Here is an 18,677-nt window from a genome sequence, read left to right as displayed (position 1 = left end):
AAATGTGACCAGGACTGGTAGTGTAGGGGTGCAAGCTAGAGCCCAGAAGCCTCTGTGCGCACCGCCAGTGGGTTCAAATCCCGCTCGTGCCAAGTCTTGAGCACACTACCGCGGAGGTAGTAGTGGGGGCATTGTCCCCACGGTTGTTTCTGAGAAGTGAACCCTAGGGGTTATGCAAAAACACAAGGCGCGTTCACTTGAGTTATGATGGCATGGTCAAGAATGATGAAGAATCTTTTGCTGATGAATTGAATTTGATGTTAATTGCTTTGCTTTAGCCTTTTAGCACTTATTAGCAGAGGTGGGATCAAGTCACTGTTAGGCAAGTCTCAAGTCATTGCCCTCGAGTCCCGAGTCAAGTCGAGTCAAAGACGAAGCAAGTCCCAAGTCGAGTCACAAGTCGTACCATTTTAGTTTCGAGTCATTTCGAGTCCTTTTATTATAGTGGGGACGGGGAACCCTGGGTGATGGTGCGCTGCCTCACAGACCTAGACTACGTAGGGAAGGGTAATGGTGGATCGACTGTGACTGTGTTATAGTACTGTAACGCTCACCCCAATGCTGCAGCGTAAATAAGGAGGCGATGACTGGCTTTATTTATATAAAACAACTCAACTTCGGTCACTGTTGGCCCCCCAAAACTCGGGTTGTCTCGCGTAACTACAGCTGGTAACGTGAACACATGCAACATCTGCATAACTGATTAACTAATAACTTTAACTCAGCTCATTACACTACTTTAAAACGGACGTTGACATAATGTTGGCGAGGATTTCCATCGGAGTCTGAATCCGGGTTCAAAAATCCCGATTTTTGTAACCATGAACGAGCTGTCTCGTTGATACGGTCAAATGGACTGCAGTGATTGGATGTCGTGCAGGCAGCGCGCGCTCCCTGCATACAGGTGGCGCACATTTTTTTGACAGATGCAGATAAACAGGGCGGCGCGGTGGTGTGAAAATGTTTTCCCCCAGTTTTCATGGGAAGTAGCAAGTCTTCTCGAGTCAAAAGGCTCGAGTCCAAGTCAAGTCACGAGTCATCGGTATTCAAGTCCAAGTCGAGTTGCAAGTCTTTGTACGTTTTGTCGAGTCGAGTCTCAAGTCATCAAATTCATGACTCGAGTCTGACTCGAGTCCAAGTCACATGACTCGAGTCCACACCTCTGCTTATTAGCCATGCTACGTAGCCTATAGGGTTCCACCTTTTTGACGGGAGAGAAGGCCACACTGACATGAAACTTATTACAGCCTCTGAGGGCATTTTTCAAGACAATCACATGTTTGTCTACTTCAGGGCATCCTGTGCACAACCTTAAACTGACAGTCTGGCACAGGGTGTAGATTTGTTTACCCTTTTTAGTGCATCCACCCTCCAATTCTCTGTTACATTCAAATTCAACTCACTTGTGCCTTCACCAATGCAGGAAGGATGAATATTGATGATTTCCCATTCACGGGGCCACCCGACACGGTCTCGTCAGCTTCTTCGTTCATGTTCACTGTGGTTTGTTGTTGTCTGAAGTCATGAACGCTAGTTGGTGCTCCAGTATAATCGGTCCCCCCGAAACTCATCCAGTGAGAAACGTTCCGCGGTGCAAAAAATAAGTGTAGAAATGCGTAAAAAATGTTTAATGTGTTATTTTTTGTGTAATTAATTAATCTTAATTCACATTGTAATTAATTAATCGTAATTAACGCGCTAAAGTCCCGGCCCTAATTAATATATTTACTTTCAACAGAAAAACTAATTCAAGCAACCATTAGTTCAATAAAGCACAAACCAATTGCACCAGTGGGGGGGCCAATAAATGTCCCTCCACTCAATGGATGGTGAGCATTGTTGCTGCGTGTCCTTTTAACCCGGCGGACTGCATTGACCGTCACATGACCGTCACGTGAACCCTTCACACGCACTCGTGACCGGGTCACACGGCGGTCAATGATGATTGGACACACGCATGGACAACAGTACTTAATGACTTTATTAATAATATGATTTAAAAATAAAAACAGTAAAATAACAATGTTTTGTCTTCGTTAAAAACTTGCATCATTATGGCCACATGGTGGCATTGTAATGCCAAGTTTTTTTTTCTTCAAAAAATACCAAATTATTCAGCACATCCAGTTTGTTCTTCTTGGACCACATATGAGAAAACACATTTCAGACATTTCTCCCCCACTTAAAAAAAAAAAAAAAAAAAACTTTTATAAATACAGGCATGTCCCTGTCCCCTTGTCACAGACACATCATGACGACCACTGACACAGGATACATCCCATCTGCACATGCCCCCCCCCCCCCCAACACATATTTGCAACCACCTGCTTTGTGGTTTAGCTTTTTCCTCATCCTCTAAAGATCCACACAGTAGATATTCTACCTTTGCTGTATTATACACATATTATATATAATATAGTCTCAGCTGAAATGTTCCACTCCAACAAAGCAGCAAAGGGTTGCAAAGTAAACGGGACAGGGGGTATTTCTCTGCAGCCTTTACACCCATTTGCACTTTTTTTCGGTGTTTAATGTTGCTCCACATAGATACAAAAGGGAAAATGTAACTGTTACAGTGGTTTACATTAGGACCACCAGTTTCAATCATCAACCCAAGTTCAGGAGATATCGTGTTCTATCGGTCCTTTTGGTTGGCAGGCGGCTGGGAGTACTACAATACCCATAAGCCTCAGCAGTCATCGCAATGGAGAAGGCGCCACATCGAGGCACAGTTGAGTAAAAAAAAAAAAAAAAAAAAAAAAAAAAAAAAAGAGGCCTGCAGCGCTTTGGAAAATGTGTTCTTCCTGCATCCAGTGATGTGACCGTGGCGCCGTTGGAGAGAACGGAGCTGCGACCTCGAAAACCGTGTCCGAAAATGTGACGGCAGAAGACATTATTGATGAGAGAATCGTTTTTTTTTCTTTTCGCCAAAGACGAAGTTGGAGTCTCAGTGAGCCGCTGGCAAGGCAGAGGGGAAGAGCAGCTACAGGAGGGGCACATTTCCACATGTCATTTTGTGGCTTGAGGATTTAATTGGACGAGCGTTGATGATTATTGGAACGCTGGTGGGATCTGATGCGTTTTAAAGTGTTCGGGTGTGGGTGAAGCGCGATGAGTCGAGACCAATCGGTTTGGAGGAGACTATGTTTGTAATTTCCAATATTATTTTGTTCATTTATCAGCCGTATCTAAAGTGCAATGCATACTGGTACATGTAGGCACAGCCGGCACGGCACCACAGCCGGAGGGAACTATATTAAAATAAAAACTGGGGAATTTCTTTCTTTAACGGATTACATTTAACATCAACACTCATTCAAGATGCCCGTTAAAATAGGTGGTAAATTTTCATTTTGCGTCACATTGGCAGAATTCCTCCTTAAAGGGACCCAAAAGTGAACGTATTGAAGAGATTAAACAATCAGTGGTCCCAAAAGCATCAGCTTGCGCTTCTGCCTGCGTTTAGCAGTGCACAAGATGGAACTTTATGCCCACTGATTGTAAGTTTCTCACCTCGCAGAGTTGAAGTTCACTACATTTTCAAACGCAGTATTTAAATCATTTGGACTTAATGATTGAATGGTGTGAGTTTCAAGTTGATTCATGCTGCAAAAGTGCTCGATCTCTGAGTAATGCAACACTGTCCGTGGGATGAAATGAACGGCATTTTTACTTCCGCTAGCAGCAGTGCTGACAACAACTTTGTTTCCTATGATGCATTTCTTCAGGCCCAAGTTAAGATAACTCAAAATGTTGGGCCTATTTTTGTTTGTGAATGAAGGAGTAGAAAAGAAAGACTCAAATCCCCACTGGACAGAAAAAAAACAGTTTTTTAGCAGAAAGGTTTAGTTCCCTGAAACAAATGGACTTGTTCTCAAGTTTAGCTCATCCAGCAAACAGTCCCCTGCACCTGCTTCTTGGTGATCAGCCACACAAAACATTAAGGGAACATCCCTCAGAACGTTTCACACCCAGAAATGTTTGTTTTGTGAATAACTGACAAATCATGCCAAAAAAATGACAATTAAATAAGAAAACAAAATGACAGAAAAAAAAAAAAATCAATTCATATTGTATTGCATGTAAATATTGTATAAAATCCTTAAAAATACAGTTCAGGTAACTACTTAAGTACTGAAGTCATCACAGCCAAAAGTGCAGAGGTCCATAAATAAAACATTGACAGTAGGGCTCCTCTCGAGTCCCCACGTAACCTCCCTTTCTCAACCACCACAAGGGACTGAATGAGTGCCTGGTCAAAGGTCAAAGTTCATGAACTAGGACTTAAAAGTTCCCACATCGATGCACAGAAGAGGACAGGAAAGTCTGGTTTGTTAAAACGTCTCCTATCGCTGACAAACACACTCCCAGATGCACGCACACCAGTCGCAAAGTTCACTCTCGGTGCTCGGGTTGTGTTGACGGAGGCACACCTCGAGAGGGTGGGGTGGGACGGGGTGAGGAGTGCGGGCAGGAGGGAGGGGGAGGGGTTACTGCAGGGCACATAAGGCGGCAGGAATCCGGGTTTTTTTTGTTCCTCTTTGAGACACAGTTTCCATGCTCAAACAGCGCTGACAGTGAGAGGGAGTGCGTTCATGGCGCTGAGCGCAGGCAACAGAAAAAGGGTTAAAGCTATCGAGGCGTCAGAATAAAAAACCCTGTTGGCAGGAAGGGAAAAGAAAGAAGAAAAAAGGGGGAGGGAGGGAATTGCTCATGGAAGGTTTATACCACAGTGGGCTGCTGTGTGTGTGTGTGTGTGTGTGTGTGAAGCCTAAAGGGGCCACAGGAACTAACACAACAGGGGCCTGAATCAAGAAGCAAGTTCACCTCATTCTGGCTTTCTTTGGGGTTTTCCTGCATCACAACACACCGGTGACCCTGGAAACCGGTCTCACCCGGCTGGCTCGTGGTTCTGTTCACACACAATTAACCAAAGTAGGGTGGAGTTTGTTTACATAATAAGATAAAACGTTTGACCTCTCTGAGGAAAGGTCAGTGCAGAAGTAAAAAAGACTAACTTTTAAATGACACTGTTACTTCTGCAAGGAGATAGAGAAACATCTTAGTTATTGATCATTGTTCTATAGGAAAGTATTTGACATACTAGATGACATGTAACCATAGCAACGATACTTGGTCATGGTCCTCACGTTGACGTCTATAGAAACACTGTTGAAGTCCCTCCATCTTCTTTTGAGTTGTACACTGGATTGTTAATGAAAAATAGACTACTCTGGATCTATTAAATAATTTAAAATACAAGCAACTTTAAATGTTAATCAACATTAATCACTGCTCACCTTGCTTTGGGAATCTGGGGTTAGCTTGAATAAAAGATTGGAAGTTGAAAGAGAAAACTAAATATATCGTAAAGGTCCGATATAGATTGCATGTAAAGTGAAGTGAGTTTATTATTATTAATTGCTTAAAGGTGATTTGATGTAATTCTTGAAAGGTTGAGAGGTCTAAAGCAAGCCGGCTTTGTGGGATCGGTCAGTTTGAGTTGAAGTGATCAATGAAACCCTCTGATCTTGCTCTTGATGCAGAACCCCTGAGAGACACAGCTCAGATTATCAGGGAGAGAACACACAAGCGGGGTTTTCTTCAGCTTATCTGTCTGCCCACGTGCCCTTTGTTGATGCTCTTCAAGCGCCTGGTTTCATGGGATCAAATGCTTCGAACCGCTTGATCGCCTATTCAACGACAAACGTCTCACGGAACACACGACACAGCCGAAGCAACCGTTACTAGCCATCATTTATGTAACTACAAGTCACCCGACGCATCCTCTTAAAAACACTAGGAACATTAAAAAACGGCCACCATAGGAGTCAAATCGTGGTCTTAAAACTTGTCGAGGGGTTAATTGATAAGAATGCCACGGATAACATCAGCCTACAGACACACTGGAAAAAGAAGCAGGGGTGGAGGCTATTAAGACAATACTGGATATTCAGGCATCTGTTTATATCACCTGTATAACACTTGTTTCCTCAAGGGGAGTATTGGGTGGGCGGTGGGGGGGGGGGGGGGGGATCTCAATCTGTGTAACCATGGCTAACAGAGTGCACCCCCCCCCTTCACACTGCAGGTAGCAGAAAAAGGCACTAGAGTGGGGCTGTTGCTATCCATAGAAAAGTAAAAGCAATTTACATTCATAGCTCACAGGTTTCTTTACCGCAGTCTGGGAATAAATACACAAAATGCACTTGTAGAAAAATAAAATGTAAAAAAGCCTGGCCCCCCCTTTTTTTTCCTCTCCTCATTTTTGGATTCTGGGAGTATGGCTACTTTTTCACGTCTTTTTGAACCCCCCCCCCACCCCCACCCTATTACCCACCACTTAGAAGGCAATTTAGGAGTGATTCTCCACGAGCAGTCGAGCCCTTTCATGAACGCCAATATGAGGATAAGGGAGGAGGAGAGATGGAGTGGGAGGGGGGGGGGGCTGTTGGTAGGAGGTCAGGGCTCAGCTTTCAGTGCGAGGAAGTAGGAGGGGGGGGGGGGGGGGGGGGAAACTCCATGTTCAGACAACAGAGAAACCTCATCCAAAACCAAGTCTTTCACACGCACACACAAATAAAAGAGTATGCCTAGAGAGAAATGAGCTCCAGCTGACAACAGGGGGAAGGGGACTGTTCTGCCGAGTAAGGAGTGTTCGTGTGAAGGGGGAGGGAGAGGAGGAGTGGGAGTCTTGGGTTTGCAAAAGAAGGAGTGCAGGAGGGTGAAGGAGGGGGTGTGAGGTGCATACCACAGCTCTGCAGACTAAAAAAAAACAAAAAAAAACACATGTAGTGAAAGTCCTCTGTAGATAGCCCTGCCAGTCCTCCCCCCCCCCTTGACCACCTCCTTCAGCTTCCCCCCCAGTGTCACTTGAAGGTGGTGCGTCCTCGTGTGTGCTTGTGTTTGTTGGTGTGATTCCATTTGTCTGTTCAATGGTTCAGTCGGGCCTGTGAAACAGCTGTGACATGATGTGGCTTCTCTTCCCCAACTTAAAAAGGGGAGTGGGTGGGGGTTGGGGAGGGGCATGTTGGCGAGTCTACCTCCGCCGACGCAATCCACAGGCCGGGTTCCCCGCGCCGGTGTCCACTTCCTGTCACGTGGCCGTCGCCTCCAAGTAGCTCTGTAGTTTGCGGACAGTGGACTCGTCCAGTGAAAAGAGGTCAAAGTCAAAGGTGGTGTTGGTCACGTTGAAGTGGCCCGTCTCCTCAATTAGGTTCACAATCTAAGAGAGGAGGGATCAATTAGCATTTGCCCAAATCACTTTGCCCTTGAGCCACATTAACAGGATATTATATATATATATATATATATATATGTATTTTTTTTAATCCCCACCATCAAAGCCCATATTCCGTCAGTAGTTGTCAGCAGCAGTAAATCTACTACGATTTTATTGGCTATTTCCCATTTGATAAAAGTCTGATGATTTTTTTTCCACCTGTCCAACACTTGTAACCTTCTGTCATAGTGAACTAAAATAAATTGCTCACAGGTGACGCAGTGTGCGCTACATTCACGTTCTTTTGTGAGGCTGAGCGGTTAAAAAAAAAAAAAAAGATTAGTATTAGTAATAGATTAGGAATATGAATATATTTTATTTATGGTCACTACATGGCTTACCCCTTTTAAACAGTGCAAGTCATTGGTTTTTCCATTCAGTTGTATCATATAAATGATTCCATGGTTATTACTTTTTCCTGAAAGGGTTAATCATTCGGATGCTAACAATTCTTATAATTCCATGTACAACATTACCAAGCAAAAAAGAAGCATGAACACACACACCTGCTGTAGGACATTACGTTCTCTTAAAGCCATCAGTCTGCGATGAAGGTCCACCAGTTCTTCTGTGTAGGCCTGCAGAGATAACAGAACACGGTCAGTAGAGTGACAAAGATGACGCAGTCATTGATTTTAACTGGAACTGTGTGTCCACATGGGGAAATGTATCCGCCTGACCCCTTGCATGTAATTGGATTACTATTTTCAGAGTAAAGTGGGAAATGACTATTTAGAATTCAAAATCATTGGAGAAACATTAAGGAAAACTGTAACTAGCAAGTTAAGTGTGTCCCTCAAATTAAGTATTTGCAGCAGAGTCAAAGTCAATTTTAATTATACAATTTTGGAAAACTAGATTTTTGGACTGCTGATCCTACACTCACTGCATTTGCTGCACAATAGTGAATCAAGCAATTAATATAGAACGGTGTTTATGGTGCATTGTGTTCAGTGTTATTCAGTAGCCCCGCCCCCCTCTTTGAATGTAAATCGCTGTGGGGATTGACCTTTCCTTTAATTTGCTTTAATATGGAGAGGTGATATAGGATTGGTCACTTCATGAATCATCTCGTACACCAAAGAGAGAAAAGGGTTTTCTTTCTTTTCAAGGGTTAATGGGCCACAGCCTGTCTGCACATCTGGATCAATTCACTGTCCGTGACTCCATCTTGAATTCGTTAATGCACTCAATGAATGTGGTAAAAATACTGCGTGTGTGTGTGTGTATGTGAGGAAAAGCATTAAAAAAAAAGTTTGATTTACCCTTCCTACCTTGTCGTATCCCTTCTTCAACACCTTCTCAGAGCGAAACGAGGAATCTGGACTCTTCCTGCCTGAAACCTGCAGAGAAAAGGAGGAAGAGGAAAAAAGGAAAGGAGGAAGAGGAAGAAGTGATACAACCAGTAACATGAGACCATCTGGGACACTGGATATGCAAGAGATGTGTGTGTGTCTGTCTGCTGAATATCTTTAGGCTATGTATGTTGGGCAGGAACCAATAAATTGGAATTATTAACATTTTATTTATATTATGTTCTTTGTCAAAACAAATGCCTTTGACCGTTTTACTTCTGATCAAAACATACAAAATACATTTTCGGAGTCAATCCCCACATAAAAACAACGTAATGCCTCAGGAAAGTCCGGCTCATGTAGGAGCTTCAGAGTACTGGACAAAGACAAACTCAATAATATTAGTGAGAATAAATGTCCATGTCTGTGAATGCTTCAATGAAAGCAGGCAGTAAAAGGAGGACGCTGGGACCTACTTTGTTATTGGAGGAGCTGTGTTTCTGCGGCGGGGGGGCGGGGTCTCGACTGAGACTGTGCGAGCCGTCACTGCTGTCGCTCTCGCTGTCCAGGCTTAGTCTGAAAGCGCGAGGTCAGAGGTCAGAGGTCAATCACACATGGACACACACGTCACATTGTCATTTTGTTTAGCAATATATAACCTTTATTTACTGCTAAAATTACAACAGATTATGATTAGACACGCTCAATAAAATCTTCGACATTCTGTGCGATATCAATTATGAGGAATTTTCCTGTGTCATGAAGGCCCCGAACTGCAAAAATCTCTCTCTATATCTAATATATATATATATATATATATATTGAGAAACGTCACAAGTAGCGTAACAATCTTGAGTTTCTCAAAATGTCACTTCTTAAAAAGTCCGTAGTAAACAGTGTTTTTGATTGAAGCCCCTGACATTTAAAGAGGGAGACTGACCGAGAGTCGCGGTTGGGGGGGTTGGTCTTGATGGGCGTCCCCTCCTCCGAGCTGCTGTCGTCGTCATCGGACTCTTCTGACTGGATCTCCTCCACCATGGATCGAAGGGGGCCTGGAGGAGGTGGGCAGATGAACACAATGAGACACACCGACCCGTCACACGAGGCGCGTCTCTGCCACATGACGAGGTGAGTGGACTCTACCTTGTCCTTGTTTCTGACCCGGCTCAAAGTCTGAATCTGAACTGGAGTCCGAGCTGGAACTGGAGTTGGAAGGACTTGAAGGGGCTGACTGCTGTAAGGGAGAGGATCAGAAGATGATGATGATAAAAACATCTAAGATTGTGGATTAATGTGAGGTCTAATCTCAAATGGTCTTTCCATGAATTAAATAGTTTAAAAATACAATTTAGCGTGCGCAAAAACTGTAGGTGAAATAATTCATTTAACAATCAATGAATCAACCTCTGACTTGGACGATGCTTCGTCCTCTGAATTCGATTCTTCCGACTCGGGGAGCTTCTTGGGCTCCTTCGGCTCTTGCGTGTCATTTTTGCCTTTGGCCCAGCGACCCTTTTCCTTGGGCGGTTTCTTCTCTGCGTACGGTTGGCCGGCCGCAGACGTGGACGAGACGCGAGGAGAAGTTCCCGTAAAGACCCCCCCGCTCGACCCCTTTGGCCCCTCGGAGCTGCCCTTCTTCTGCTTCTTAGCGCTCGGTTTGGGAGACTCAACAGTGGAGGGTCGTTTCCCCGGGACTTTGGATTCTGCAGGACCTCCTCCGCCGCCCCCTCCACTCCCAGCACCCCCTCCTTTTGGGGACGTACCTTCTATCTTCGACTCCTTCAGGGTGAGTTTAGGCTCCTTGAAGGCGGCCTTCGGCAGGACCTTCACCTCTTCTTTCACTTTGATCTCTGACGGCTTTTTGGAGGATGACGAGGATGAGGAAGAGGGAGGATCGCGGCCACTCTTGCTGCTTCCGTCTCGGTCGTTGTCTCCCTTCGAGGTGGCTTTGCTCTCAGAGTCTTTTCGGGGCCGTTCGCGGTGCTCCTTGGTCAGTTTGTGCGGTTTGGGTCCTTTGCTGCTGCCACCACTCCCCTCTTTGCTGGGTTCCTGGAGGGAGAAAACAAAAGCACAGGCGTTGATAATTTACCTTTAAAGCACACACCCAATAAAACGAGACGGACTCCGCAGCACAAAGGCCTCCGCGAGGCCTCGCCCGTCCACTCTGTCGTCACATTATTTGCATTGAAGGAGATGTCAGTGTGAACTTTAGCCAAAAACAATTCCTCTCAGTCCAAAGAAAACTAATGAAACCGTCTTCTCTACACAATAACACAACTGCAGTTCATGCTAAGAGACCTGCGACGCGTTACGTGGACGGAGTGGTGCTATTAGCTAAACGTTGAATTCATTAACATGTTGACCATGTTAACCATCTTTATGCTAACATTTTCTAAAACACAAGGTAAGCTTAGGCTGACAGGAACATCGTGTGTCTTTGCTTATAAACCATCCAGACGTCATTATGGTGGCGCTAAAGGCAGCAGCGGAGGATCCCATAAGTCTGTGGGAATGATCATTGGGGAGTTGAGACTGTCTGAATCCACACAGAACAACTATCAGATAGATTTCCATGAAATTTGGTACAAAGTGGTGGATCGACTAACAGACCACTATCCCTGGAGCCACAAAGAGGAGGAAAACACACACAGAGAGAGAAGATCACCATATAACACTCTAAAGCTGGACTGACAGTATAAGAGCCTCTGAAAGCTCTGATACCAAAACGAAAGCAACAGTGGAAAATGTAACGGGATCAGTGTCCGGTTTTCTCCTGATAGAGTTCTTCTCCATGGAGTTGATCAAAAACTGCTGGCTATGATTAGAAGTCTCAGTGGGAGCTCGAGACTGATTCAATTAGTTCATTTAGCCCCTACATCACCTCCGAAAAATGTCAATAGAAACTGACTGGAATGATCGTGGAGTTGTGACACTTTGTGGCTCCAAATGAAGGAGTAGTTCAACCAACCTTCGACACGTGAGAGGTCTTTGTCTTCTTGGGGTCGGAGAAGGCAGAGAGGGGAATGGTGGGGAGCATGGGGTAGTCTGGACTGGGCCTCGACACGGCTTCAGCCCCCTCCGGAACCACCAATACCTGAAATCAAGAAGAAAAAAAAGATGCTTGTGTGTCCGCTATTCCAAATATACGAAAAAAAAGCAAAAACGATTTCTCGGAAACAAAGTTGTAATAATTTGAGATGGATGCAGTGCATAAAGTGAACTGCAGCAATGAGGTGAAGCTGCTGCGGAGCCCCGATCTCTGCCTTTAAACCTGGGTCTGTCCAAGGTGGGCTGGTTGCTGCTGGCTGAGCTGAAGGACTTCCTAGTGAACCCGTGGGATTTTGTCTTAATTGGCAGAATCTCGGCCACTGGACCCCGATGAAAAGCATTAAAAAGGAGGAAGAAATGGCCAATGGCCGAGCTTGTTTACGTATGTACGTCATATGGAGGCTTTGTGTAAAACAAGGGTTAACGGTTCTTTTTGTTAAATGTGTACAAGACCTCCCTATGGCTCCTTATTGCGTATGAAATCATTTTATAACTTACATCACCATCTACCGTCAATGAACTACAAGACTTGTTAATACCTTCTACGGCCTGTTTTGAGGAAACTATTGACAACTCCATCATCAGCTCTGGACTCGAGTCAATCATCATCATGTGTGTGTGTGTGTGAGCCTCACCCCCCCGGCTTTGATCAGCTTTCTCCTGAATTCTTTGGTGGGGTTGTTGAAGGTAAGCTTCTCACAGCGCAGGTGGTTGACGGGTGGGTTGCCCTCCAAGTTGAGGAATAGGTCGTAATTGAAGCACACTTTTTTTGGCTCCTCCTGAAGGAAGACAACAATGCAAAAACAATGTTTTTTAGTCATTTTAGTTTCAAACTTCCTGTCCCAGCTGGTGGGACATGAACCTGCTTGAGGTCGTCTTTCTGTACTACACAGCTATATTTTACAGCAAAATAAAAAAGCTGAATGAATGAACTATCACACAGGAAGTAATAAAACAAACAGAAACAGCACACTCATAAGAATCAGCAAACATTCCAGAGAGAAGAAGTGGAAAGGTGGACAATAAAAAAAGGCAAGGAAAAGCATTAAGAAACGCTTGAGAGATTTTATAAAATGCAGATGATATTTACACTCTTCTTGCTGGCACTCAAAGTATTTCTCTTGATCTTCTTGACAGTTGTATCTATAATGTATAACTTAAATCCACATAAGAGGATGATGTAGCATTTGTGGGTGCGGTCCAGAGGTTTAATATTACACACAGCTGTAAGAGACGATGGTACACTAATGGGCACATACCTGCTAAATATATAAGGGTTTAAGCTTGCTGACTTTCATCATTCATGTTAATGGATTATGGTGCCAGTAATGAGGTGTGTGCTGCTTTTCTTTCTCTCGCTTAGACTTAAACATTCACTAACACAATCAGGCTTTCTGATTGGTCGGGTTCTTATTTGGAGTGTGTCCAGGGTGAAGCCATTCACTACAGTTTAAACCATTACCGAGTTGCACTAAATCAATCTGCATGTACTTACACTAGTCTCATAATTCTTGGCTTTGGACAACGACCTGATTTTTAAAAGATGTAAAAAAGGAACAATCTGTGTCTTTTAAACTTGTTATGGAATTAACTTACCGATACATTTCTGCTGGAAAAACCGGTTTTCCTCAATCAGTCAGTAAACATTTCAGTGATGTTCAACAAATGTGTCAACAGAATTTATAAATATTCTATAGTCAAACTACCACTAAACATGTAAATCAATTTATACAATTCAATATTGAAACCTAAACAACATGTTTTTCATTAAAAGCCATTCTTTTTTTCATTTCTATAAATACGGCAACAAGGAGCTTTACACTGCGTGTCCTGCCAACCTCACCTTGTTCTTAAAGTAAACCTCAATAGGCATAAGGAACCCGGCGTAGCCCGACTCCTCCACTTTGTACGGAGGCTCCTTGCATACTGCAGACAAAAACACGTCAGTTTCATTACTCGCACCAGTAAAACGGGTTAATGGGGGTACGCATCTATTGACTAGGACAGTCTGAGCAAACGTTACGCCAACATCAACTCAATGTGATGATTGAAAATAGATAAACAAGTCACAGTGATGAGTCAAAGGCATTTCTTTGAAGAACACAAAACAGTATCACATAATAATACATGATATACGAGTTCCAACTTGAAAGACATTTGAGCATTTACACCAGGGGCAGAGACGTACATGTCAGGAGACACAAGACACATGGATTATTTCCTTGCTCCATTATATCCACTAGTGGACTATTTGTGGAGGCTGTATGCGTACTTTCACCTCTGTGAATGATCACGTTAACGGTTCAATTCGAAGCAAGAACCTCATTGCACCTGCTTGAATGCTGATAAAAAAAGAATGCGGAAAAAACATGGAATCTTAGAAAGTTAACCCTCCCTCTATCTTTTGATTTGCCACTTTCTTCGATATATTTCTGTGTTTATTGTTTGAATTTGTGAAATGAGTTCTCATCATCCGTTTTTTTGAAGATCATCTAAAGCACTCGATTAGCTTCTCTGTGACAGCAGGTGAATTAAAACGTTGTGTTCTCACCTCTCTTGGGTTTGGGGAAGCTCTCGTGCAGGCGGAAGACGACCTTGTCTACAAAGTGCTGGATGTCGCCGGTCTCCGGCCCTCGGACGAACACCATCCAGTCGTGGGTGAAGCCTTCCGATGTCACTTTCTTCCTCAGCTGGGCTCTGTGGCCCAGCTCCAGCTTCACCTGCACTGTGCACTGAAAAAAAGACAAAATATCAAAACAATGTCGCTTTGCAAGGCCTGTAGACGTGGGAAAATGTTCATATGTCAAAAATTGTTGAATGGGAACTACACAGGGAGGTTGTTTCGATCAAGAAACGGATATACGTGTTAAGTAATGAGCAGAGAGAAATGCACTGAGATTGTTTTCTTCTTCTTCTTGTTGGTTGTCTACGATAAAACAAGTTTAAGTCATGTCAACTTTATTTTTCAAGCAAAAGATCACAGGCAGCGCTGCTAATGAGATTCTACGCCGTTATTCACTGGCTTCTGATTCCACCTTGAACTGAAACCTCTGAATGGCTATTTTTGGAGAATGTGGACTTTTCACTCGAAGAGGCGAGGCTGAACACTTGGTCAGGACAAACACTAAGCTGGACATGTGCTGGGACGCCCCCTGTGGAATGGGACTGATTAGACAGATCTATAAAGGATTGTCCGGAGGAGGGGAACCAAATCTCTGCAGAGAACAATGACAGCGACGCCACAAGTAAATGACACTGTGCTGGTGGGGACTGCCATAGCAGAGATGAGGCCATGGCATTGGGAGTGAAATGGGGAAAAGGTGTGGGGGGGGGGGGGGGGGTGACGAGAGGGGACAGAAAGCTACTTTATGTCCAGGGGAGGGCTAAAGAATGTGTGGATTTCGCCCAAGCACAGAGCAGCTCGTGAGCTGGGACTGAGTGGGGGGATTAAAGGGGACGGGATTGAGATGAGCTAGTCTGGCACTCTTTCTCTCACTGACACACACACACACGCACGCACACAAACAGACACGCACACCCCCCCCCCCCCCCCCCCCGCCTGGCACTCTGCCCAGCCATTCTGTGGCAGTAATGCCCTTAAACTCCAGACTCCACCACACCCACACTGTGCAGCCATGGAAGTCCTCCAATCCTCACCAGCAACTCTTCCACCCACAGACAACTCTACACAAATCAAGGTTTAAGGGGGACCTGGAAAACAGGATGATGATGACAGTGACATTTTATTAGAAAAAAATATATATTTTGTGAATAATAAAATGCACATAACCATCACGTAATTGGAATTCGCTCTAAAATGTTATGGATTCTTCTTTGTTTTGTGCAAAATCTTCTTCCACGCATCATGAAAATGGGCCAACGCGTTTTTTCTGCGATCCCGCAGACAAAAAGCCAGACAAATCTGTTCAAATTGAACTTAAAAATAAAAGCTTAAAATGTCTGTTGACGGACGTCGACATGAATGAACTGAGCCGTCTCAAACTGCGTGAAAATATGATGAGCGTGACCCCGAACACCTCTCAGCGGAGTAATTCTGACTGCTGATCACAACATTGAGAGCCCAGGGAGAAACGTTAGCCTGAGAAAACAAACACAATGAAGGTTGAAATGATCCGAAAAGTGGTACACTGCCCAAAACATCAATCATTCTATTCCACTAGCATAAGATGGATAAAATGAATGTTACAATACATTTATTGAGTTTCCCTCTACAGATGACATCAGAACCACTCACGTTGACATGGTGCACGCATGCTCTCTCTCTTCCCTCAGAACAGAGCTCCAATTGAGGGAAAATACAAATTCTGGCAGACACACTGGCTCCCATGAAAACAATGAACTCCCAGCTGACATGTAAATAACACCCCTCGAGACCATGTTAATCCCTGCCAGCTAATTTCACAATTACACATTTTTTTCAAATCAGAAAGTTTCCCCCAGAGGAGACACACAAACTCTTGTGACAGCAGCAGTGTTGTGATGAAGCTACAGGCTTCGGCTAAATTCACCATCGTCACAACAAAGCCGCACAACCGTTGGTTGTTTTGGAAGGCTGTCCATCCCAGAGACACACGCAGCAGTCACAGACCCTCAGCAGCACCAGAGGAAAACAAGCCAGAACTGTAAATAGTGTGTATGTGGATTATCAAAAGCTGCACAGCCACTCATCCTGTCGTCCCAAACAGCAGAGTTCATCATGCAGAACTCCAAAAAGGGCAAAGATCTGAGTATTTGCACACAAAGTCATGACGCTGTTTTACCATCCACACACGAAGCCCTCCGTCTGTGTCCTTACGCTGTAATGTGCAATAAATACAATATTTACAGACTGAACTTGATTATCTTTATCCAGGAGACTCAACTGCATGTCTATTTGGCTTTTCTCAAACGAATGGAGCATAATTAAATGACTCAGCAATGCATGTTAATTTCCATTAAAGTTATAATGCACAAACTACAAAAAACAGGTACGAAGTAAAGCAATTCCTTAAGAAACTTAAACTACAGTCTCAAAAATTACAATAAAGTTAAATCAACAACAATAAAACATTAACAACTGAACTTTATAATGTACATTAAGGTCGATGTAATAGTCATCAGCAGCTTGGGCCGCTCTACGTTCAGCTCATCATAGCAATAAATGGACAACAGGGCATCTATTTGAATAATACTTTGAATTTAAATAGCTAACATTCATCAAAGAAATCATCCAACTTCAGCACTTGTATGACTTGTAGCGGCAGACCTCCTCTGGATGAACACTCAGATCTAGTTAAAACTTCAAAGGGGCCAAAGCTGAATGGGGACTTGCTCCAAGGAAGTGGCTGAGCCACTTTCCATGGTTGTGTGTGTGTGTGTGTGTGTGTGTGTCATGTAACCCATTCTGAAGCAATATCTCCCTCGCAGTAGGCACATATGCAATTTGGTTTTCTGCTAGATAAATTATGCAGCTTTTTTAGAGATGGCATTAATCGCTATAAACTGTGGCAAATGTACACATGCAGTATTAATAGATTTGAGGAAGCAAAAGGGAAACAAGTTCCTTAAACCACGGTTTACATTCCAGGTGCTTTGCTTTGCATGAAAAAGGGTCTGCACACAAGACGACACGTTTGTCAGCTTTTTTCCGAGGCGGTTCACGCATCGCAGTCAACAATCAAAAACGTGGGACGCCTTAAACGTTCACCAAGTGTTGGCACACCACGCAATGCCATTGCAGAAGTTGTGCGGTGGTCGCTCGCTTCTTTTTTAGCCGCGCATGTGAGCTTCCAGGCCGCTGGCGGTGGAGACACAACCCCGCCTCTCCGGCACCGAGACCCGGAGAGGACAAACCGCTTCCCCCGGCGCCTCGTAGCGGCTCCTCAGCCTTTAGCGAACGGCCGACACTGTCTTGATAGGTGGGCTGGCTAGCTTAGCTTAGCTTCTACCCCCCCCCCCCCCTCCTCAAAAAAAAAGAGAAAAAACTCGGCTCAAATCGGTCTGCATGGCGTTCAAACAACGTGCGTGTGCGTTTCAAACGCAGCAGAGCGCAATGCACACAAGGTGTAAATCTCTTTGTGTGCCTGGTCGGGGCTACAGCTAGACAACGCTGCTGAATGGTGTGGTAGACTGAAGCTAGCTAGCTGTAAATACCGATGTATGAGTGCCCAGCTAGCATAGCTCCAGAGCCAAACAACTACGAGTTCATTAGCAGCAGGAGCATTTTTTTTCCTTCTGGCTAGCTGAACAGAGGCTTCATTCCTGTCCTGCCGGCGCGCACCCGGCTGGCATTTTCTCCGTGAACGTTTCAGATTTCACAAGGAGACACAAAAGCCACTGTACCTGGTTCTCCATGTTTCTCTGGCCTCAGTGATTGTTGTATTTATTTACAGCGGCGTTTTTGGAGCGTCTCCCCAGCCTCTGCTCCTCATTGTGTGTCAATCCAGCCCAGAAGCGGAAGGCAGACGGCTCCCCTCCCCTTCCAGACGGCTGCTGTGGCAGGCGATCAAAACAGAAAGCTCTCCCGGCCAATCACCAAGCGGAAAATGTGAGCACTCTTGAAAGGGACCAATGGAAATGCCGAAGAGGCGGGACACTTTCTGAGCTGCAAATACAATTAAAGCATTTTCTAGTGGTTTTCTCGAGTGACAGCGAAATTGTCCCAATGGTTACAGCTCTGTTTCAATTGTAAAATGCACATGATGCTAATTGATTAATCGGTGTTCGATTGCATGGCTTTTATAAGACAATGCAAAAACAATAACTTTTACCTTAATAACAAAACTTATTTTATTTTATCATAACTTCCTTCCTTTGTTTACAAAAAAATATGTGCATTATTGTCTGTGTGATGAATTTGCAAAGAGCTTCACAAACAAGTGAAGGATATTACTTTCCCCTACAATCGATGCCCACGCAATTATAATATCTTTAGTTACCCAACATTATATGAAACATTTAAAAGGGTCAATGCTATAATAATCCAATAATATCACATTGACATGGACAAAACAGGCATAACGCTTATACTTTTGATCTAGCAAGTGTTTTTT

General features: G+C 44.1%; 1 protein-coding gene across 2 annotated transcripts; it reads right to left on the bottom strand.

The window, feature by feature from the left end:
- Positions 1–6,512: 6,512 nt before the first annotated feature.
- mllt1a (MLLT1 super elongation complex subunit a) lies at positions 6,513–18,092 on the bottom strand. 2 transcript variants are annotated; one of them, XM_037470089.2, is made up of 12 exons: positions 17,968–18,092; positions 14,177–14,357; positions 13,469–13,551; positions 12,261–12,404; positions 11,546–11,671; positions 9,982–10,626; positions 9,721–9,811; positions 9,518–9,629; positions 9,054–9,153; positions 8,548–8,625; positions 7,789–7,860; positions 6,513–7,225 (listed from the first exon to the last, which is right to left on the bottom strand). In XM_037470089.2, the coding sequence occupies exons 1-12, from the start codon at positions 17,977–17,979 to the stop codon at positions 7,097–7,099; spliced, it is 1,773 nt and encodes a 590-aa protein (XP_037325986.1). In that variant the 5' UTR covers positions 17,980–18,092; the 3' UTR covers positions 6,513–7,096. The 2 variants fall into 2 exon arrangements, with proteins under 2 accessions (XP_037325986.1, XP_037325987.1); XM_037470090.2 differs by having other exon boundaries at positions 8,557–8,625.
- Between the last annotated feature and the right edge of the window lie 585 nt (positions 18,093–18,677).

The sequence above is a fragment of the Pungitius pungitius genome, chromosome 7 (genome assembly GCF_949316345.1).
Source record: "Pungitius pungitius chromosome 7, fPunPun2.1, whole genome shotgun sequence".
In the NCBI taxonomy this organism is placed as follows: Eukaryota; Metazoa; Chordata; class Actinopteri; order Perciformes; family Gasterosteidae; genus Pungitius; species Pungitius pungitius.
The sequence above is the reverse complement of the archived record's forward strand: the minus strand, read 5'-3'. Positions and strand labels throughout refer to the sequence as shown.

Bases quoted from the DNA above. Each gene is read 5' to 3' on its own strand.
- mllt1a (XM_037470089.2), bottom strand. The intron at 10,627-11,545 runs GTTGGTTGAACT...TTCTCCCTCCAG, and splicing joins AGACCTCTCACGTGTCGAAG to GAACCCAGCAAAGAGGGGAG. The intron at 9,630-9,720 runs GTAGAGTCCACT...CACCTCCTCCAG, and splicing joins GGGTCAGAAACAAGGACAAG to GCCCCCTTCGATCCATGGTG.